General features: G+C 42.3%; 1 protein-coding gene and 1 long non-coding RNA gene across 2 annotated transcripts; one reads left to right on the top strand and one right to left on the bottom strand.

The window, feature by feature from the left end:
• Window positions 1-4,980: 4,980 nt before the first annotated feature.
• On the top strand, window positions 4,981-17,244 carry LOC112218887 (G1/S-specific cyclin-D1). Its single transcript, XM_024380115.2, has 5 exons — window positions 4,981-5,365; window positions 6,964-7,179; window positions 7,586-7,745; window positions 13,595-13,740; window positions 15,208-17,244. The coding sequence occupies exons 1-5, from the start codon at window positions 5,168-5,170 to the stop codon at window positions 15,361-15,363; spliced, it is 876 nt and encodes a 291-aa protein (XP_024235883.1). The 5' UTR covers window positions 4,981-5,167; the 3' UTR covers window positions 15,364-17,244.
• Window positions 17,245-17,729: 485 nt separating this feature from the next.
• On the bottom strand, window positions 17,730-22,952 carry LOC121840090. Its single transcript, XR_006079387.1, has 3 exons — window positions 22,772-22,952; window positions 19,386-22,453; window positions 17,730-19,252 (listed from the first exon to the last, which is right to left on the bottom strand). It is a non-coding gene; the product is annotated as an uncharacterized LOC121840090 (long non-coding RNA).
• Between the last annotated feature and the right edge of the window lie 696 nt (window positions 22,953-23,648).

The following is a 23,648-nucleotide window of genomic DNA, read 5'->3' as shown; positions in this document are numbered from 1 at the left end:
TCCAGGTTATTGATATGGCTAACGGTAACAACTCCAGGTTATTGATATGGCTAACGGTAACAACTCCAGGTTATTGATATGGCTAACGGTAACAACTCCAGGTTATTGATATGGCTAACGGTAACAACTCCAGGTTATTGATATGGCTAACGGTAACAACTCCAGGTTATTGATATGACTAACGGTAACAACTCCAGGTTATTGATATGGCTAACGGTAACAACTCCAGGTTATTGATATGGCTAACGGTAACAAGACAAGCAATAAATAACCAGGTAAACACTGATAACATTAAGACCATGCTAAGACAAAGATTCAGTTGAAGACCTATTGGTCCATTAAGCAAGAACCTGTACTCAGGACAGGACCAAAATAACCCTGACCCCAACGAGATGATCCAGGCCGTACAAAAAAAATATCCTAATATCAAAACATCATTGCCTTTGTTGCTTGTGGCGGCCAATGACACTCCCTTTCTGACAAGTTCTTTAATTTGGAACCTTTAACACAGGTTATGAGAACCAATCAAACTCCCTCCTTTGAGTTCTAGATTCATTGGGTTTTGAATCACTTCAAGTATAGTTGATTTACAGCTATGGGGTCACAGTGTTGTGGTCAGAAGACAGAGTGTAGACATTCATCTTGTATTACTGTTACATGGTACTCTACCACTCCCTGTGTAATTCGTTTTCCATTATGTTGCCTGATTTATGGGGTTGTCAAAGTTCAGAATTCTCCAAGGAACTGGAATTTATATTCACAAGGAGATCTGAGGTGTGGCTCAAGATTTAGACCAAAGGGGATTTTTGAAACAGGAGTTCTTCAGCTTTCTCTCAGGGGAAATCATATCAGCTGCTGTTCTGTCATCTATTGTATACAGTATGTTGTGACTAAGATAACTTTATTGGTCAATTTTACACAATGTCCAACTGTAATTTGACTTCAACTTTTAACCCCTCCAAAAGACACACATACAGGTTGTTGGAAAGGGGCAGGGGACTGCCACACTGGGGAGCTGATGTTGTGTGTGTGTGTGGGGGGGGGCCTTGCTCAAGAGCACAATGTCAGTCAATCGCATCTAGGATTTGCCAGCTCACTTCTGGCAGATTGTTTCAGTCCGACCCAGGATTCAAACTGGCAATCCCCTGGTTGTGGGCTCACCTCTCTAACCGGCAGGCTAGCTGACGCCGGAATGTATGCTTGTTGTTACTTGACCTTAATTTTTCTTTTGATTAACTTTTGTCAAATATTTTGCCATTTGTATCTACAATGTCAAATTGACATGTCAAATAGATTGCTGACACAACTGTAAAGCTACAGTAGGTGTGGCTCACAGTCAGTGTGGGTAAAAAGTGAGAGGGGTTGTTGCTTATCATGAATGGCAACCTTTACCTCTCTCCTTCATTCATTCATCCATGAATTAGTTTGTTTTGATAATCCATGGCAACTAAAAAGAGCCAGCCCCACTGGCAGCTAATGAGTAGCTATTCCTCAAGCACACCTACAGGTGTATGTCACAGAGGAAGAGAGCAGAGGGCCGTGGGAAAACTAAACTGCCCTCGCCTTCCCATCACCTCCACCTCTCCCACTCTGCTCTGCTGGAACTGAAGTGGAGCCGTCCTACACAGGGCTGGGCCAGGCTTTGGCACACACTCACATACCTCCTCAATTGCTCATACGTGGCAATGGACCAGAAAGTTACTGTGAAATAAGTGAAGTATACAGTATTACTCTTTCTATTGTATTATTCGCCTGATCAGACCAACGGGAGGAATGAATCCCTCTGTCTACCCCTGATGCAAGCTTAGCAGAGGACAATTATATAAGAGGTGTGTGTGTGTGTGTGTGCATGCGTGCGTGCGTGTGTGCGTGCGTGTATGTGGGTGTGTGTGTGTGTGCACGCGTGTGTGTGCGTGTGTGTGCGTGTGTGTGTGTGTGTGTGTGTGTGTGTGTGTGTGTGTGTGTGTGTGTGTGTGTGTGTGTGTGTGTGTGTGTGTGTGTGTGTGTGTGTGTGTGCGTGCGTTTTCCCTTTCGTCTTATACCACACAGACATGTTACACTGTAAGGACATATTTATTTTTTACAATATATTAGTATGAATACTCAATGGTTTGTTCTGTATTCACAATACATGATGTGAGAACACAAAGTGCTGTGTGGGAAGTGAACTCTGGATTGTTTTACAGTAATTCTCAGACTGAAAGGGATTGTTTTACAGTAATTCTCAGACTGAAAGGGATTGTTTTACAGTAATTCTCAGACTGAAAGGGATTGTTTTACAGTAATTCTCAGACTGAAAGGGATTGTTTTACAGTAATTCTCAGACTGAAAAGGATTGTTTTACAGTAATTCTCAGACTGAAAGGGATTGTTTTACAGTAATTCTCAGACTGAAAGGGATTGTTTTACAGTAATTCTCAGACTGAAAGGGATTGTTTTACAGTAATTCTCAGACTGAAAGGGATTGTTTTACAGTAATTCTCAGACTGAAAAGGATTGTTTTACAGTAATTCTCAGACTGAAAGGGATTGTTTTACAGTAATTTGCAGACTGAAAGGGATTGTTTTACAGTAATTCGCAGACTGAAAGGGATTGTTTTACAGTAATTCGCAGACTAAAAATGATTTTTTTTTACTGTAATTATCATACTAAAAGGGAAAACATATTTTATTTTGTTTAGTTTGTTTAGTCCTGATTATTGCCATTTAGCCCACAGATGTTGGAACTTAATTTGATTGCCCTGTTGCAGGAGAACATTTAAATATTTTAGTGTATTTGAGGTTTAAACAGGCTTCTGAAGTTTGTAATTTACACTTTGAAATTTCAGGCTCGATTTTCCCTTACAAAAAATGTATCAACCCCTAAAAATGTCCATGAATTATAATCCACATAATAATTCACATTTCCTGTTGCTGCAGGATTATAGCAAATTGGCTCAATTTACTATAAATTGTCTATTTATTAGATATTATTTATGCGGTTCTCATATGAGTTTTACGGCTTGTGCAGAGCTGAGAGAGGAATGATTGGAATGTTCCGTGCTGCTACTATACTCAAGCAGCGACCCTTCATAGCAACTCAAATCCATGAGTGCTGCAAGTTTGAATTGGTGGAACTGTAATGTCTATATCATTGGACGTAAAGCCTAGAGAGCTAAACCCAGCTACCCTTTTCAGATTCACTCAAATCCTAGTTACAAGTAGTGTAGCCCATAGGCCTATTGTGAACAAGTTGCTGGAGTAGTCAGAGCAGTATTTATTAATATATGCGTATAAAGCTAGAATCCTTAGTTGTTAAATCCATTTTGGGATTTAAAGATTCATTATATAGTAAATACCCATTGATTCTTGAAGAATATGACTTATAAATGCCTCATAAGCTTAGTTCAACTGTCGTACCCCATCAGAACCCCAAAGACAGTTGCTTCAGAAAGTATTCATACCCTTGACTTATTCCACATTTTGTTGTGTTACAGTCTGATATCAAAATTGATTCAATAGTTAAATAGATTCCTCACCAATCTACACACAATACCCCATAATGTCAAAGTGACTGAACCAAGTCCTCCTGCCACTGAACATCTCTGCTTCCCCTTTTGGTACCCCTCAGTAGCTGCAATCATACCCTCGCTGAGCCTACTGCCTCCAGATCGGACCTGAGACCTCCCACTTCCAGTAGCCCACGCAATGTTCTGGCTGCGATGGGAAAGCACTGAGCTCACGCGTTCTAAAACTGGCTCTCTTCTCTAAGGCGGCTTCTTTTTTGGGGTGTCTCTCTCCCTGCTGTCTGTCTCAATTGTCAATTCAAAGGGCTTTATTGGCCAGGATAAACATATGTTAACATTGCCAAAGCAAGTAAAGTAGATAATAAACATTACACTCACAAATGTTCCAAAAGAATAAAGACATTTCAAATGTCATAGTATGTCTATATACAGTGTCTATATAAAGATGTGCAAATAGTTCAAGTACAAAAGGGAAAATAAATATAGGTTGTATTTCCAATGGTGTTTGTTCTTCCTTGGTTGCCCTTTTCTTGTGGCAACAGGTCCCAAATCTTGCTGCTGTGATGGCACACTGTGGTATTTCACCCAATAGATGTGGGAGTTTATCAAAATTGGATTTGTTTTCGAATTCTTTGTGCGTCTGTGTAATCTGAGGGAAATGTGTGTCTCTAATATGGTCATACATTTGGCAGGAGGTTAGGAATTGCTGCTCAGTTTCCACCTCATTTTGTGGGCAGTGTGCACATAGCCTGTCTTCTCTTGAGAGCCAGGTCTGCCTTTCTCAATAGCACGTCTATGCTCACTCAGTCTGTACATAGTCAAATATTTCCTTAATTGAGGTGTCGGTCACAATGGTCAGGTATTCTGCCACTGTGTACTCTCTGTTTAGGGCCACACAGCATTCTAGTTTGCTCTGTTTTTCTGTCAATTATTTCCAATGTGTCAAGTAATTATCTTTTTGTTTTCTCGGGATTTGGTTGGTGTCCTCTGTGGGTTCTGTTTGTGTTTGTGAACAGTGCCCCAGGACCAGCTGGTTTAGAGGGCTCTTCTCCAGGTTAATCTCTCTGTACAGTAGGCTATGGCTTTGTTATGGGGGGTTTTGGAATCGCTTCCTTTCAGATGGTTGTAGAATTTAACGGCTCTTTTCTGGATTTTTATAATTAGCGGGTATCGGCCTAATTCTGTTCTGCATGCATTATTTGGTGTTTTACATTATACACGGATGATATTTTTGCAGAATTCTGCAGTCTCAATTGGGTGTTTGTCCCATTTTGTGAATTATTGGTTCGTGAGCAGACCCTAAACCTCACAACCATAAAGGGCAATGAGTTCTTTAACTGATTCAAATATTTTTTAGCCAGATCCTAATTGGTATGTCGAATTCTCTCTCTCTCTCTCTCTGACTGTCTCTCACGGTGGACGCCGCCTTCCTTTAATCTGCTCTCTAATAACAACAGGCACGTCACTGACAAAGTGCGCGGAGGGGAGGGGAGTTTATTGAGGAGAGCAGAGTTGGGTCGCCTCCTGAGAGCTTCGACACAGCAGTCGCAGCAGACAGAGCAGAGCAACATCCAAGGTACTTTTAGGGGAAGCAATCAATCAGTTTCTCTATCAGTCTCTCTCTGTCTCTCTCATTGCTCGAGCGACTGCCGAAGCCGAAGGAATGGAACGTCAGTTGCTGTGCTGTGAAGTGGAGACCATCCGGAGAGCTTACCAAGACTCGAACCTGCTCAACGATAGAGTTTTGCAGACAATGCTAAAAGCCGAAGACAGTTATCTCCCAGCAACGAACTACTTCAAATGTGTACAGAAAGAGATTGTACCTTGCATGAGGAGAATTGTTTCTACATGGATGCTAGAGGTTTGTTCAAGAAACACTTTCTAACAGATACATAACATTCCATTCACTGAAACATATAGGTCTAGCCTATATGCCCTTTGGAATAATAACAGGCAACATACGCTACTAACTAACTAACTATAAAGATTACTTGTCCTGTGTTGGTCAACATTTTCTATAGGCCTACCTTTAAAATGTGTTTATTACAGTAGACCTAGTTATTCACCCAGTTTATAATTTGGACTACATTGAGAGGTTGTCTGTGAGACTCATTGAGCCTCATTTCACCAGATACATGCTGCAAATGACGTCAAATATTCCCTTATATTATGTATTCAAGGGAACGAACAATTTAGTTTCATAATTCTCTAAATTAAAGTCAATGTACACGTATGCAGTCACAAGTGCCAAAATGCGCCATCTTTGTTTTCTTGTGGTTTATAGCACTTTTGTGTTTTTAAAAATGTTATAATTTTGTCACTGATGTTTTCGATATAGTAGGCTAATTGAATTCATATGCATTTGGAGCTATGTTTATATTGTTAAGTTACAACTTGATAAAGCAAACTTCCAACTGAACCATCAACGTGGATGTGGGAGTTGTAAAGGTCGAATCTAGTCTAAATATGGTTAATAGCTTCGATCCCTTCTGAGAAAATGCAATGAAAGTGTCATATAATGAAAGAAGAGACATTGCTTCAAATTTACATGATAAAAATGTTCTCGTGATGTGGACGAATATACTTTTTATTAATTTCTAAAGTTGCATGCTGTAATGAGATGTGGGCGCATGGTCCTTGTCCAATTTAGTGGCTTACAAAAAAGTTATTTTTGACCAGTATTATTTTAGCTATTCGGAATAAGACACTTCTGTCCGATGAAGTATACGTATTGGACTGTTTACATTCAATTGTTACATGCTAAAACAATTTAAAAATATTAAAAAATATTTTTTGAAAATATGACGAACTGCAATTGCTTTCTACGCCATGTGCTTGCCTTGAGGCCACCTTTGTGTCCACGAGTGAAATAAAATGTATGTCAAAATGTTGTAGATTAATCCAAAAGGTCTTACATCTGCATTTACGGTCACATAATATGCACTTATATGCATGTATGACTCGTGTTATTGTTTGTTGATGACTTTGTAGTAGTGATGGTCACCAATATGTAAAATCTCTGCATTTTTCGATTTGATATTGATATCATATCGGTTTGTAGAAAGAACAGGACACACAACTGCTTTCGGATTGCCATCATCTGCTGGGGTAAATGTTCTGGTAGCCTAAAGCTACCCAACCAGTTTGAAAACAAGGGGATCCCTGATGCCAACAGTTGTTGGCCCATCAGCAGGCAATTAAGTATGCATAAATCCGAAGCCTTTTTTTGCATGCAGGAACAGTCATGTATGCTTTTCTTCTTTTACAGAACAGTGTAGGTTAACAGGGAGAATAAACCAATATCATGATATGCCTTGCTCATATCGATATCAAATTGTATTGATATAATATTGAATGATCAATATTGGTGCCCACCACTACTTTGTAGTATATAGATATAGGCCTATACAGGTATAGACAGGATATGTAACACATCTTTCCTTTGGTTTTTGATCACAGGTGTGTGAAGAACAGAAATGCGAAGAGGAGGTTTTTCCCCTCGCTATGAATTTTTTGGACAGATATTTGTCTGTTGAACCGACAAAGAAGACCCGACTACAATTATTGGGAGCTACCTGCATGTTTCTGGCGTCTAAAATGAAGGAGACCATTCCTCTAACCGCAGAGAAGTTGTGCATATACACTGACAATTCCATCCGACCAATCGATTTGCTGGTAATTTGACTTCCTCATCATGTTCACATTAGTTGTAACCAATGTAGATTCTGTTAACGAGCTTTTGTATAACATAGCATAGTGTATGCCTATAATCATAACTATAATTGATGTGTTCATTATAGTCCATATAGCCGTGGTTAACTTTGTGAGAGCAATCATTTAAAATGAAAAAACAACTCAAATTCTGAATTAAATTCTCAAACCTAATTCCCATAACATACTTTATCAATGATTGTAATGATAAGTCATTGGCACAGTGGCAGAGCGTAGGCCTGTGTGGTGCATACCCCCTCTAGTGGTGTGTTGGTGTCTTGAACCCTTGCACATTGTCCTACTACAGGTTATTCTCTCTCTCTCTCTCTCTCTCTCTCTCTCTCTCTCTCTCTCTCTCTCTCTCCTGCAGCAAATGGAACTACTAGTATTGAACAAACTGAAATGGGATCTAGCCTCAGTGACTGCGCACGATTTCATAGACCATTTCCTCTCCAAACTACCCATCCATCAGGACACCGAGCAAATCCTGCGCAAGCATGCCCAGACCTTTGTGGCCCTCTGTGCTACAGGTATGCATAACGGGAGCTCCACCACCACCTGCCTGTCTTGTTACAGATGTAGGACCTTAATTTGATCACCCTGTTACAGGAGAACCTTCCTTCAATGCAGGACATTTAAAACTTGTAGTGTATTTGAGGTTTTAAAGGCTTCTGAAGTTTGTCAGTTCCATTTAGACATTTCAGCATTGATTTTTCCTTACAAAAACATCCATTAATTATAATCCACATAATAATTCAGATTTCCTGTGACTGTAGGATTACTTTCCTGCTGTAGAAAACTTTGTCAAATTAAGATCCTGCATCTGTATACTGCTGACTGCTCTTGTTGTTGTTATTTAGTGCTACTGATTTAGAGGGCTGTTGTAGGCCTACATATCCAGCTGGGTTATAGATATACTGTCTGTGTGGTACTAAAGATGGGTTTTTAAGGTAAGCAGTTACATTGATATTTGTCAATGGCGTGATCAATCCCATAGTGAAAGCTGTGAGTTACATATATATTGTCTTCTCCTTATGTCTGATCAGTAGGGCAAATACTTCAGGGAGATACTTAGACATAGCTGCTGTTGCACCGTCCATTTTCCACCATGTAGAAATCCTTTAAGCTCTGTCATAGGCCTGCACAATGGAAGACTGCTCTCCAATTGCAGGCAGACTTTTAACCAAGATGATACTGAGGAGAATACCTGCTCTGTAGGTTTCAAACCTGTACCTCCTCCTTCCCTCAACAAAAGTGGATTTGTGCTAGAGGAAACTATTTTGCCCTGTGGTAAGTCAGGGGAAATCTCAAGGTGCTGTTTGAAGTTACTGCTTAATTTATGAGATTGAATGAATGGTCCTGAAGGTGGTTTGGGCTGGAGGTGGAGGGGGATAAAGGGGGTTTGAGCTGGAGGTGGAGGGGTAGAGGGGGTTTGGGATGGAGGTGGTGGGGGTAGGGAGTGGAAGACAAGAGAGTGTGAAAGCATGTTGAAGATCCTGTATGTGCTATTTGTGATGAGTAATACTTCTAAGGAAGGGATTTAACTATTCTGAACCAAATATAAGTGCAACATGCAACAATTTGAAAGATTTTACTAAGTTACATTTCATATAAGGAAATACATTAATTGGGCCCTAATCTATGGATTTCACAAGACTGGGAATACAGATGTGCATCTATTGGTCAAAGATACATATGAAAAAGTAAGGCATGGACCAGAAAACCAGTCAGTATCTGGTGTGACCACCATTTGCCTCATGCAGCATGACACATCTTCACATAGAGTTGATCAGGCTGTTAATTGGGGCCTGTGGAATGTTGTCCCACTCCTCTTCAATGGCTTTGCGAAGTTGCTGGATATTGGCCCTAACTGGAACACGCTGTCGCACACGTCCATCCAGAGCATCCCAAACATGCTCAATGGAAGACATGATTGGTCAGTATGCAGGCCACTGGAACATTTTCAGCTTCCAGGAATTGTGTATAGATCCTTGCGACATGGGTCTGTGCATTATCATGCTGAAACATGAGGTGAGGGCGGCAGATGAATGACACTGCAATGGGCCTCAGGATGTCTTCACAGTATCTCTGTACATTCAAATTGCCATTGGTCAAATGCAATTGTGTTCGTTGTCCGTAACTTATGCCTGCCCATACCATAACCCCATTGCCATGATGGGGCACTCTGTTCATAACGTTGACATCAGCAAACCGCTTGCCCACACAACGCCATACACGTATGCAGTTGTGAGGTCAGTTGGACGTACTGCCAAATTCTCTTTAATGACGTGGAGGCGGCTTATGGTAGAGAAATGAACATTCAAATCTCTGGCAACAGGTCTGGTGGACAGTCCTGCCAATTGCATGCTCCCGCAAATCTTGAGACATCTGTGGCATTGTGTTGTGTGACAAAAGTGCACATTTTAGAGTGGCCCCCAGCCCAAGGTGCACCTGTGTAATGTTAATGCTGTTTAATCAGCTTCTTGATATGCCACACCTGTCAGGTGGATGGATTTTCTTGGCAAAGGAGAAATGCTCACTAACAGGGATGTAAACAAATTTGTGCACAACATTTGAGAGAAATAAGCTTTTTGTGAGTATGGAACATTTCTGGGAACTTTTATTTCAGCTCATGAAACATGGGACCAACACTTTACCTGTTATGTTTATATTCTTGTTCAGTGTAGTTTTGAACTGCTGCCAAATTGTTGTTGTCAAAGGTGTTTCGATAGGCTTTGACACACCCCTGTGAAATACCCCTGTGAAATACCTCTGTGAAATACACCCCTGTGAAATACCCCTGTGAAATACCCCTGTGAAATACTCCTGTGAAATACCCCTGTGAAATACCTCTGTGAAATACCCCTGTGAAATACCCCTGTGAAATACACCCCTGTGAAATATACCCCTGTGAAATACCTCTGTGAAATACCTCTGTGAAATATACCCCTGTGAAATACCTCTGTGAAATACACATCTGTGAAATGTATTTACTGTATTTCCTTCATCTTGCCACCATAGAAGAGATGATCCCCTTTTTATGTCTCCTTTTTTCTGAGACTGTGGAGTCTCTTGTTTATATAGTTCCTTAAGGGCGGCTACTGGCTGGCATTCCTACATTTAATCTAAAGTCTTTCATGCATTTAGTTCCTTTCTCTTTAAGGGGAGCCTATGAATGGGTAGATTTAGTGAGGATATGATTGGGTAGATTTAGTGAGGTTATGATTGAGTAGATTTAGTGAGGATATGATTGGGTAGATCAAGTGAGGATATTGGCCCAGATAATGGCTCTCTGGCTTGCCTTTATGCCAGTGTCAAGTTCAATTAATCTGACAGCTCTCTACCTCAAGCCTTGTCTCTAAACTCTTTGTGGTGCAGGCTCTTGTAATGGGAGCTCAGTCACAGTGATGCCCCATACTCTTTGCATGGGTTGGTGGGTTTAAAGGGGGCTTGTCTCCTAGACTGGGAGGCCTCCTAATTAATATGGTCAAATTAATGGTCTGCGCCTGGTGATTAGACCTGTTGTTTCACAATGTGCCCTGCCCGAGGAGCCCCTCTGTGTGTGTGTGTGTGCGTGTGTGTGTGTGTGAGAGCACCGCTGCCTGGAGTAGATGCATTGTCTCTCTAACCACTTAAAAATAGGAAGTGAGACGTGATCTTTCCAGAGCGGGGTACCAGCAGAGCTAGTTGAAGGGTGATTTATTGCATTGTGAGGCTGCAGAGAAGAGGAAGGAAAGGAGGTTTGGCTGCAGGGAGTAGAGGGGGTTTGGCTGGAGGGGGTTTGAGCTTGAGGGGGTAGAGAGGGTTTGAGTTGGAGGTGGAGGGGTAGAGGTAGTTTGGGCTGGAGGTTAGGGGGTAGAGAGGGTTTGGGCTGGAGGTGGAGGGCATAAAGAGGGTTTGGTCTGGAGGGGGAGGGGGTAGAGGCAGTTTGGGGTGGAGGGGTTTTGAGCTGGAGGTAGAGGGGGATAGAGAGGGTTTAGGCTGGAGGTGGAGGGGGTAGAGGCAGTTTGTACTGGGGGTAGAGGGGTTTTGGGCTGGAGGGGGTAAAAGGGGTTGGATGGAGGTGGAGGAGGGGTAGATGGGGTTTGGGCTGGAGGGGGTAGAGGTGTTTTGGGCTAGATGTGGAGGGGGTAGAGGGCATTTATGGCTGGATGGGTAGAGTGTGTTTTGGCTAGAGGGGGTAGATTGGGTTTGGGCTGGAGGTGGAGGGGGCAGAGGAGGTTTTGGCTGGAGGGATAGAGGGGGTTTGGGCTGGAGTTGGAGGGGTTGGGGCTGGAGTGGGTAGAGGGGGTTTTGGCTGGAGGTGCAGGAGGAGGAGGGGGGTTTGGACTGGAGGTGGAGTGGGTAGAGGGGTTTGGGCTAGATGTGGAGGGGGTAGAGGGCATTTATGGCTGGATGGGTAGAGTGTGTTTTGGCTAGAGGGGGTAGATTGGGTTTGGGCTGGAGGGGGCAGAGGAGGTTTTGGCTGGAGTGGGTAGAGGGAATAGAGGGGGTTTGGGCTGGAGGTGCAGTAGAGGGGGTTTGGACTAGAGGTGCAGCGTGTTTAGAGGTGAATCTTTCTTTCTCTGTGTGTGATTATTAAGCAGCTCTTGGGCTGAATAAATAATTACCAACATTTTTATTTTATTTATTCGTTATTTTACCAGGTAAGTTGACTGAGAACACATTCTCATTTACAGCAACGACCTGGGGAATAGTTACAGGGGAGAGGAGGGGGATGAATGAGCCAATTGTAAACTGGGGATTATTAGGTAACCGTGATGGTTTGAGGGCCAGATTGGGAATTTAGCCAGGGTTAACACCCCTACTCTTACGATAAGTACCATGGGATTTTTAATGACCTCAGAGAGTCAGGACACCCGTTTAACGTCCCATCCGAGAGACGGCACCTTGGGATATTTTTTAGACCAGTGGAAAGAGTGCCTCCTACTGGCCTCCAACACCACTTCCAGCAGCATCTGGTCTCCCATCCAAGGACTGACCAGGACCAACCCTGCTTAGCTTCAGAAGCAAGCCAGCAGTGGTATGCAGGGTGGTATGCTGCTGGCATGCTGGTATGCTCATTATTCCAACAAGTGCAATAGGTTTCCCCCTGTGCAATAGGTTTCCCCCTGTGCAATAGGTTTCCCCCTGTGCAATAGGGTTCCCCCTGTGCAATAGGTTTCCACCTGTGCAATAGGGTTCCACCTGTGCAATAGGGTTCCCCCTGTGCAATAGGGTTCCCCCTGTGCAATAGGGTTCCCCCTGTGCAATAGGTTTCCCCCTGTGCAATAGGGTTCCCCCTGTGCAATAGGTTTCCCCCTGTGCAATAGGTTTCCCCCTGTGCAATAGGGTTCCCCCTGTGCAATAGGTTTCCCCCTGTGCAATAGGTTTCCCCCTGTGCAATAGGTTTCCCCCTGTGCAATAGGTTTCCCCCTGTGCAATAGGGTTCCCCCTGTGCAATAGGTTTCCCCCTGTGCAATAGGGTTCCCCCTGTGCAATAGGTTTCCCCCTGTGCAATAGGGTTCCCCCTGTGCAATAGGTTTCCCCCTGTGCAATAGGTTTCCCCCTGTGCAATAGGGTTCCCCCTGTGCAATAGGTTTCCCCCTGTGCAATAGGTTTCCCCCTGTGCAATAGGTTTCCCCCTGTGCAATAGGTTTCCCCCTGTGCAATAGGGTTCCCCCTGTGCAATAGGTTTCCCCCTGTGCAATAGGGTTCCCCCTGTGCAATAGGTTTCCCCCTGTGCAATAGGTTTCCCCCTGTGCAATAGGGTTCCCCCTTTTTTAATTACATGTTTTATCTGCTCTTTAATCTTACCTAATGTGCTGTATGCATGCCAATTTACTCTCTAAGTGGACAGAGAGAGGATGATAGATAGAGAGGATAGAGAGAGTGGGCTGGAGAAAGGAGGATAGAGAGAGGGGGCTGGAAGGGGAGGATAGAGAGGGGTCTGGAGAGAGGAATACCGAGATAGGGGCATAGAGAGAGGGCGCTGGAAGGGGAGGATAGAGAGAGGGGTCTGGAGAGAGGAGGAGGGATGATGGCTGCAGGGGTGTAATAAGGTCTGGGACCTACAGCATAGTTCATCAGTACCAGGCAGGGCATCCTGCCACATATCAGCATGATGTCACTAGAACTTTAGAATGCCTCTGTTCTGATTCTGCTGGACGCACGGTCTCTCTCCTCTCTCCCTTGCCATTATCTGGTTGTGTCACATTAAACTGCCCCATCTCCCTCCTCCCCCATCCCCATCACCTCTTCTTCCTCCCCCATACCTCCTCTTCACCCTTCACTGCCAGGGTGGTGGATGGAATTTGCTTGCTTCAGGAATTTGACCTGTTGCCTTTCTTTCTTTCTTCCTCTCTCTCTCTCTCTCTCTCTCTCTCTCACATTCCACCAGATGTCAAATTCATTGCCAACCCTCCGTCAATGATTGCAGCGGGCAGTGTGGCGGCTGCTGTGCAGGGGCTGCATCTGAAGATGGACGATGCAATGTCATCCCAGCAACTGACTTACTTCCTGTCCCAAGTCATCAGAAGTGACCCGGTACGCGAGGACAACCCAGTCTCATGCAAAAACATTGAACTTGAACATATAGCTCCGAAGAGCTCCTAATATAACAAATGTATCATAATTATGCACAGCTTTTCATACTTTATCTATGCCTGACTCTTTAGTCAGTTTGAGATGTATCGTCCACAGATTCCATTTATTGATCTCATTGCTTCCACTATGTGGTAACTCGTGGGGGAGAGGGGATGACAGTAGAACCAGAGAGGAGAGAGAGATCTGAGAGACGGATGTGGAGCAGCAGGTAGCCATGCCATAAACCCTGTCTCTGAAAGGGGCTAGGAAATGAGAGGCGAGTGAAGTCAGCTACACAACAACAGTGTGAAAACGTTCTCGCTCATTGTTTCCATGGTCATTGGTACAGGGGCCTAACTCTTGTGGCGTCCAAAAGGAAAGGAGGAAAACATCTAAGTCAAATTAAAGTAGAGGAGGCACCATGATTAAATGCACTTTTGAGTATGTACCCTTTTTTCTAGAAGTCTGTTGTGCATATTCACATAACAAACACAGAACACAGTCCTAATTTCATAATTCAATACAGAATCTCTCATTATTTCAGAGGAATGTCACAAATTACTTTTTTTTAAAACAACACTTTTAAGCCATCCTCTCTTTTAGGTTAATAACTTAGTATTGTTAGCAATAGAATAACTTCTGAATCCTTCCTCCACTGGTCTGGCTCTAGTTTCCACAGGCCTCTTTGATCCAGGTAATAAGAACCGTAATCATTAGAATGAGATCCCTGGGGCTCTCCTTCCCCCACCTGACTGAGGGTCTGGCCCTCTTATCCTTGGCCCAGTGAATTGCTTTAGCTCCTATTGTTTTGGGGCCATAAATGGGTGCTAGCAGATTGGGTTTCCAGTCGTTCTGGATGTATTGTGTTCCTCCTAATCCTCACATAGTCACAGGCCTTCCCAGTAGAGTACCACCCTGCCCTTGTGGTTCTATGTGTGCTGCCACGACTCCTTAGCCGCGGTCATTGGTACCATTGTCATACCATTCTAATAATGTATACAGATGTAGGATCTTAATTTGAGACAGTTTGCTAACAGCATGAAAATACGTCAGCAACAGGAAACGTGAATTATTTTGTGGATTATAATTCATGGATATTTTTTATAGGGGTTGATACATTTGACATTATAGGCAAATCAAGTCTGAAATTTGAAAGTGGATATTACAAACTTTAGAAGCCTTTTTAAACCTTGAATACACTACAAGTTTGCATTACCTGCAGTGCAGGGGAAATTCTCATCAACAGAAGAGTGCTCAAATTAAGATCCTGCATCTGTATTGTTCAGATAGATTGATCATTGTTGTTAGAAGGCAGACCAAAAGGCCACCTGTAAGTCAAATGCCTCTGACTGTAAGTGGCGCTCATTACTGAGAGACCATCTAACGCTAGTTCATATCTCATCACTAACAATGTGTCTCCTTCTGCAGGACTGTCTACGGGCGTGTCAGGAACAGATCGAGTCCTTATTGGAGACCAGTCTCCGTCAGGCACAGCAACATGCTGTTTCCACAGACACCAAGAGCATGGATGAGGAGGTGGACCTCTCGTGCACGCCTACGGACGTGAGAGATGTGAACATCTGAGTGGGACAGTGTTGTCTGGTGCACTCCAAGGAGAGGCCATAGCTGGAGGAGAGGGCTGCAGGGAGAGAAGAGGATGCGCTGATTGACACTGTCTCAGCAGCACCGCTCCCCGCTTACTGCGCTCTCACCTACTTACATACCTGTGCTCATAGCACAGGGACTGGTCTGGCCTGGCCTGAACGTCTTGTCTGGCTCCCAACATGTGTTGTAAGGGATCAGCCAGGTCTTCCTATATTGCTCTCTGTCCCTTCACTGGTTTAAGGCAGCATCAATTGGGCGTGGTTCCAAAACAAGCTTGAATAAGAGAAGAAAATGAGATGTAGTGCTGTATGTGCAACATAGACAAACTATAGAATAATGAACTAGGTCTTCTTTTTGTTCAACTACAGATTGAGTACCAAACACCTGCAATTTCTCACATAAAAAGCTAGTTTGAAGTTGTTTGATGACATAGGCATTTTAAAGTGTGTTAATTAAACCCACTTCTAAAGGAGCAGAGGTTTTGCTGTGCCTGGTTTGTTTGGTATGTCCATGCTTGCCTCAACGTTTAACCAACTTTGAGATATTGTTTAGAAAATCGAGTCTTCTAACCTCCTGTTATTTTTAAATGGAGAATGTAACCATATACAATGTAATTTTGTTTAGCGTACTTTTTTCAATTATCATCAGAGGACTGTGGATTACCTCTTGTCATATCTGCTGACACACTGCCTTCGGAAGACAGCAAGCTAGCCAGTACGGTACAGTTACTTCAGAATGTCGTCAGGAAGAAGCCTACATTCTATTGTACTGAATACTTGCAGCATTGCATTCTGCCACAGAATGATTAGCTAGCTGTCCTGTATGCTCTCTCTATGTAAGCTAACACAGTCCACAGTCTTTATAGAAGTGTTACTCTGTCTTACTTTCTAAAAACATTCCATCAGAAACGCACTTTGGGTCAATAACTCTTTACTGACTATTTTTTGAGAAGAATGGAATGGTTTGGGAACAACGACAGACCTGCCTCAGAGATGTCTAAATGTGGTGTTATGTGGGAAAGGCAGGACATAGTAGGATGTTTTGGGGAAGTTGAATCTATTTATCCAGCTATAGTACCTGGACCCAAGCTTTCTTAATTAGTAAAGACACAGTGAAAGATGGCGGTGCCATCCTCAAAAGAAGGCACCTTTCTATCAGTTCTCCTCATGATAGTTGATGACAGATTTGAACTTTTCTAACTGCTTGAATTGAATCTGAAGCTTGTAATTTATAGTTACATGAACAACAACTATTTATTGCACAATATTCTATTTTCAAGGCCAGTGTGGATCATGATGACAGAAGGCTATTTCATGTCAATATGTCAAACCATTCAATAATTTGAAAGGCGAGGTGGAAGTAAACTCAAAATATTACTATGAAATCATTGCATTGCCTTAGTGTCCTGAATGTTGAGGAAAAGCTCAATTTAAAAACAAAATGTTTAAAATGTTCCCCTGTCATCAAATAAACATTTAAAAGGCTTTTATAACATTTTGCACAAATTCAATATGTATTTTTTGTATTGTTAGAGATCTGTGGAGGATGAATCTGGAAGACATAACTGAAGTTGCTAAGGGGTTGTTAGGGGAGTGATAGGGGGCCATGAAGTACAGTATGTGGGTAAACTGCAGAATCAATGCGTTTGATTGTATAATGACAGAAAAATAATGAGTGAACACTCCTTAAAATGAGGCTGCTATGGAGGAATATTCCCAGCTAAGTTTCACGACTAAATGAAATTAAAAATGAAATAAAAACAATGCTTTCTTTTCTTATCAATTGTTTGCTGCTACTTTGTAGATATTTTTATTAAAATGTCAATATACTGCCATGTAATAAAATACAAAAATTATATGATATTATTGATATTGTCCTTCTTTCATAGTTGTATTGGTATGTGATCAGATTTTTTAAAAACTCTTGTTATAAGATTTCTGCTCTATTCAAATTGTTTTTTTTAAATAGAGCTCCTGTTTCCTTCACAATACCTCATGCCACAGACACAATTATACGTTAATTTCATCTGAGTTTTACTTTTTTATTTGCCTATGATGATAGTTCTGGTATAACATTATAATAAAAACTTAGGATTTAATACCATTATCCAAATGGGTCCTGCAGGGAGCTAGTAGAAAGCATTGATTGAACCTGGTGCCATAATAACCAACCTGACGTAATAACGTTGTTATAACTCCTTTATTACATCTTTATAAGCCCTTTTTAAGTTGTTTCAGTTAAGAAGCCTGTATCCCCATTAGGTCGACGATGGCCATATATATATATATATATATATATATATATATATATATATATATATATATATATGTATATACAGCTTTTGTACAAATTGAAAGCAGATATGATGGACTTTTGTAAATGGTATCTTTACCTATTAAGCCATAGGTTGTTTTCTGATCGTGATTTAACACCATTTTGATAAAAATAATAAACATTGTGCCATCTTGTGTCATCAGCTCGAAACGACCAGAGACATGACATTATCAATCATGTGTTTTTACTGCACAATAAATGGAAAATAAAAAATGACCCAGGAGACCGCTGCATCTTTTGTCTTTATAGTATGTTAGTGTCCCATACTGAGCCAATATTGTGTTTTTTGTCATAACATGAGAAAACACTGTACGCCTCTGGTCTCTGTGAGCAAAGTCAAGTAAATACATTGCATGGATATGATTCTGCTGTACAAGTCTTTCTCACTTTGATCCCTACCTAGTGGGGAACATTTGTTAAAAAGACATCAGGCTTGTTTGCATGCGCATGTGTTGGTGTGTAGGGGCGGGGGGTGGAGATGGAGGGGGCAATAGAGAGGAAGGAGAGGGACATAGTACATACTATTTTGTTATGCATGGAATGCTTTTGAAGGAGGGTTCCGTATAGAGGAATGGAAAGCCTGAAACCCTAATCCTTTCTCACAGGCCAGTGAACATGAGCTGGACAAACAGTGAAGAATGGGCCAGGGCAGTGGAAGGAGAAGAGCAATGCTGTAGCCCTACCTCCTACCTCCTACCGCCAGACCGTATCCCAAATGACACCCTATTCCCTACTGAATGATGTAGGATCTTCATTTGAGCAACCTGCTGCAGGAGAACTTTCCTGTAGTATATTTGAGGTATTAAAAGGCTTCTGAAATGTGTCATTTCCACTTTGAAACTTCAGACTTGATTTACCCTTACAGAAAATGTAATTCATTAAAATCCATGTAATAATTGACAATTCCTGTTGATGCAGGATTATTGTCCTGCTGTAGCAAACTGGCTCAAATTAAGATCCTACATCTGTAGTGCACTACTTTGCCAGTCAGCCAACCGCCATGTGCCTCAGGTCAAACTGCACGACCATTGTTACGTCACACAACAGAACAGCTGCTGTAGTAACCAGCCTCTTACTGCATAATGTCATTTATTAAACAGTAGAGAGAGAAGTAGCTTTATCCTCTTCATTAGCTTGTAAGATTGTAAATGTGCTTTTAGTTTCTGTCCTCCAGAGAGGTAACACTGCAACCATAAAGAGTAGCCTGTGAAGTGATGTACGCTGTGATGTGTAAGTTAGTTACAGTATAACGACTGCAGGGTTTTCCTCTTACTTTCGATACCAGCTGTCGCCTGTCTAGAATACTGCTTTCTAGAGAATGCTGCTTTCTCTCTCTCCTTTTCTAAATGATCTCTCTTACCAACACAAAATGCTCTTACAGATAGTGCTTCTCAGAGTTGTCCGCTTTGTGCTCTTGCATTTTCCACTGACACAGCATTATGAAGAAGAGGGTCATGGTCGTTGGCACACAGGTTTACAAGCGGTAAAGCTGGCAGCATTTGATGTGAAGTGCTGTTTGTTTGCAGAGCGGAGCCTTGAAGTAGAGAGAGAGAGATACCAGAGAGAGAGAGAGAGAGAGAGAGAGAGAGAGTGAGAGAGTTAGAGAGAGAGAGAGCAAAGCAATGTTATCAGTGAGCCTCAGTTCATGCCGCCAGTCCGATCCTCACCTGCTGCAGAGTGCTATAGGCCAGCTGTCCTTTCGGCAGCTGTGCCCTGCCTGCTTTGTCCTGCTGAGTTCTGATCCAGGCCTCTTCTAGGAAAAGGAAAATCAGAAAGGCAGCTGTCCAGCAGCATCAGGACAAAACCAGCCTGGCAGGCAGCAACATTGTGCAGACAGCCTCTGTGGCTCTCATTCACTCTCAACCAACTGTAGTGGCATGTGGTGTCACAGGGTCCCAGAGGAAGGGTCATATCACCCTCTACTGGAGGGTCCAGAACAGATTTAGCACACGTCTGATAATATGGCAATCAATACTGTTGTTGTCATACTTCCTCCTTTCTATAGAATTTTGGGTCACACTTTCAATAAACAAAAATGTTTACGAAGTCATCATAAACCTTCTATAAGACCTATATAGATGCATGCTTCAGAAATCCTTCCTGATGGCTGCAGAGCGTGAGAAAAGACTATGCCACATTGCTACCTTGTAATTCTCTATTTTACCCAGATGATGGCAGCACTTTGCTGGATTATGTTTGCTAGGTAACTGTTATGGCACCCACACAATCCCAATGGGGTCTTCATTCTAACTTTGGAGTCTCACAAAAAGTAATTTAATGTGTGACTGAATTTACTATACTAACCGGTTGAACTGCTTTCAACACCTACATGTCTGATATCTTTTAAAACCCATTGAACCTTGGAGCAGTAGATTAGATGATTAGAACTATAGTTCTCTTCTTATCTGATCACCTTCTGTGTTATTGATCCTTAATTCATTCTCACTGGACCCAGGGTCATGTTTGTTGTTGAATCATTCATGATTTTCTCATTTTCTAAAGTCTAATTCAGTCCAACCCAATCTACTCAAATGAAGCAGAATGAGCATTGCTGGGACAAAGTTGGCAAAATAAACTGAGGTACATGCTGTTCAAAGCTCCCCAGGTAAATCCTTAAACAGAACAGGACAAAACACCTTCCTTTAAATGGGCATTCCTGCAGCCAGCATTGAGGTAATCTGTTCCCCCTGCTCTCTGGTGTCTCTGAAGTGTAGTGCTCCTCCAGGAATATATTGTTATGTCGCGGTGTCTTATCTGGAGCGGCTCTGCCTTTCAAGGGCTCCCTATCAGAGGACAAGCAGGTAAATAAGGTGGCTTAAAAGAGCCTTTTAAGATGACTGTTTTTGTCAAGGCTGATGGGAAATTGACACGCTATTCTCAGTGTGTGGGATACTGGTGTAATACATGTATAAGGCATTTGTCCTATACTGTACGTTCCATGTGACGCTGTAAATTATTGTCACACAAAAATCACCCTTATTGGTTACAGGGTCTCCTGGGTAAGGGGGATAAGCTTGTCAATGGGAATACATATTACACCTTTGGTCTGTGATTTACACTATTGGCCAATGCAGAAAAAAATATAACTCCATGCATGTCAGGGCATAAGCATGAATGCATGTGTACCTACCTGTAAATCTAGTCCAATTCTGCAGGTGAGCCTGAGCGGCACTACAAACACAGCCTTTGAAATTCCATCTCTATTCAATCTGTTCTCACGCAACATCGCCCTCGTGTGGGAGCTGCCGCTCCTGCACCAACACGCTACTCACACTTTGAAGATCACATATTGAGGAGGCCCAGTTGAGGAGGCCCAGTTGAGGAGGCCCAGTTCCATTTTATCCTAGCTCCTTTGATGACGCCTACTCCTTCAGTAATTAAAGATGTGCATTTTCTGACTAGTGCTGGTAGATGCACCACTTAGCATGTTACAGAGATTATTATGATTTTTTTTTACCTTTATTTAATGGTTTGGGGCCGTCACTATACTGCTTTCACCTACCGAGTCCTTGACTCTTTTTGGATTTATGAACACAAGAGCCACAGGAGCTAAAACAGGAGGTAGAACTGGAACCAGGGCTGACAGGTGTTGTGGTCATCAGGAGAAGCCCTCAGTCAGGCTGGCTCCTTGTGTCTCTCAATCCGCTGACTCAACCCACTTCACTTGTTTTGTTTTCTAGTGTGTAGGATGTATCTTATTGCACAGTCTGCTCATCTGCCCAAGGGGTAAGAGAAAACTTCCTGATGATGAGGGAGCCTGGTCTGTATAGATGTATTGTCACTCCAAGGAGGGTGGGAGATGCACACACACACAAACACACACACACACACACGAACACACACAAACACGCACACACACGCACACACATTCACACGCACACGCACACACACACAGACTGGTGTGGATGTAGTGTCTGATCTCCAGCGCCCAGTCCTCCACAGAGAGACAGTCAGACAGGACTGGACAGACACCTAGAGAACTCACTGCTCACCTGCTGAGAAACTCACTGATGACTCGTGTGTTTGATGATTAGAACCCCCCCCCCAGCGCACAACTCTCAACAAGCTGATGTATATTTCCCCTAATAATACATTTAAAGTGTTTATTTTGCAGCTCACTCCCCCTCAGATTGTCTTTGAGAGTTTGTTTCACTGTCAGATAACAAGGGAAGGGAATGAGCTGCTATATGAAAGTTGGATAGTTGTAGGACATACTGACAATGTGTTATTAGTGATTTATTACTAAAGATCTGTACTGCTTTTCCATCAAACACAAAGGGATTGAATGATATCAAACGTTATTTATTACTGTTAACACTGCACTGTGAAAGATCTGTAGTACTATTTAATCAAACACTAAGAGATTGAATGATATCAAACGTTATTTATTACTGTTAACACTGCACTGTGAAAGATCTGTAGTACTATTTAATCAAACACTAAGGGATTGAATGATGTCGAACGTTATTCCATAACAAATGAATGTTAATGTTATAATCTCTGAAACCATGTCACATTTTTGTCCCCTTCTGAAGTTTCACTGAGTGCTCTATTCTGTTGACTTAAATCATGAGTAAAGTTTGATTAAGATACAAAATGTGTGCTTACCTCGCTTCCTGCTTAATGACTTCCCATAATAGGTTGTTTGATCTCAGGCTCCCACGGGGCAATAAGGCTGTGGCAGCATTTTGGAACGATAGTCTCTGCCTGATTTGACATCAACCCCCACAGGCTACTGAGGAGGCACTCAGGTGAAAATGAGGGAAACAGCGGGAATAGGAGTTAATGTAGATTACAAGACCAATGATTAAACACTGCATTAATTTGTCATATGTGAAATGAATGCCATTCATATACTGTAACTAATACCCTATGCATTATGAAGAAGCACAAGCACAGTGAAGTGTCTGAAGTAGTCACAGTTCACAGAATACCTAAAAACTCAGCCCTTTTGCCACCAACGTCAATCCTGAGCAACAATCAAGTGTCCCACATCATTTATGAAACGATAATACTCCTGTATATAGCGAGCCCTCATGTACTGATACGGTACCTTGTTCCCTGTCGCAGCCAAATGTTTGCTGGATCTGATACTTGAGAGTGAAGCGTTTGATCAAGAGGCTGCTAAATGAAAGAAGACGGCTTCTTATGCTTAACAGATCAGATATGATACATCTTTGAGTTAGGGCAGGGCCCCTGAACTCAGAAACGTTGATGAATGAGATGAGATGTCTCCCCCCACCTGAAGCCATCACTTGTTCTCTCTCTATGATAGGAGTCTAGCGGCAGGACAGGAGTATTATCCCCGGGCACGACTCTCTGAGGCCCGGGCATGACAACACTCAGCTGTGGATGTCAATGAGGGCGCTGCCGAGAAGGAGGAGCCAGTCAAATGAAGACGTGTGATCTTAAAGGGACATTTCTCAATTTTTCAACTTCATATTCATAATTTCCAAACACCACCTCAACATAAAGTATGTGAAAATTGTAGTAAAAAATATAGAAGATAAGTGTTTACATCATCAACGAATTAGTAGACAATTAGTAGGCAATGCCTACTCAATACTTGGTTAAAATCACACGATGCGTATCGATTATGTAATTGTAAACACTTACCTTTCTCTATATATTTTACTACAAAACACAGAAACAAGCAATTTTCACATATGTGTATGTTGGGGTGGTGCTGGAGATGATGAAGATGAAGTTGAATTTTTTATTTAATTTATCTTTAACGACCTCACTGACCATGCTGCGAAACAAACCTGGGTCAAGAGGAGCGTGCTTAGGCATCACTTTATGTTGGACCTTATCAGGGAAAAATAAAGACGTTTGTTGAAAAAGAAACCATTGTTTAATGTTCTATTGGAAACTATCTATGTAACTATTTGAAAAGGAGAACAACCATTCAATTTCTTACAGAAGTGTAC

The sequence above is a fragment of the Oncorhynchus tshawytscha genome, linkage group LG19 (assembly GCF_018296145.1).
Source record: "Oncorhynchus tshawytscha isolate Ot180627B linkage group LG19, Otsh_v2.0, whole genome shotgun sequence".
Classification (NCBI taxonomy): domain Eukaryota; kingdom Metazoa; phylum Chordata; class Actinopteri; order Salmoniformes; family Salmonidae; genus Oncorhynchus; species Oncorhynchus tshawytscha.
Note: the sequence above shows the minus strand (reverse complement) of the source record. Positions and strands in the feature narration are given on the sequence as shown.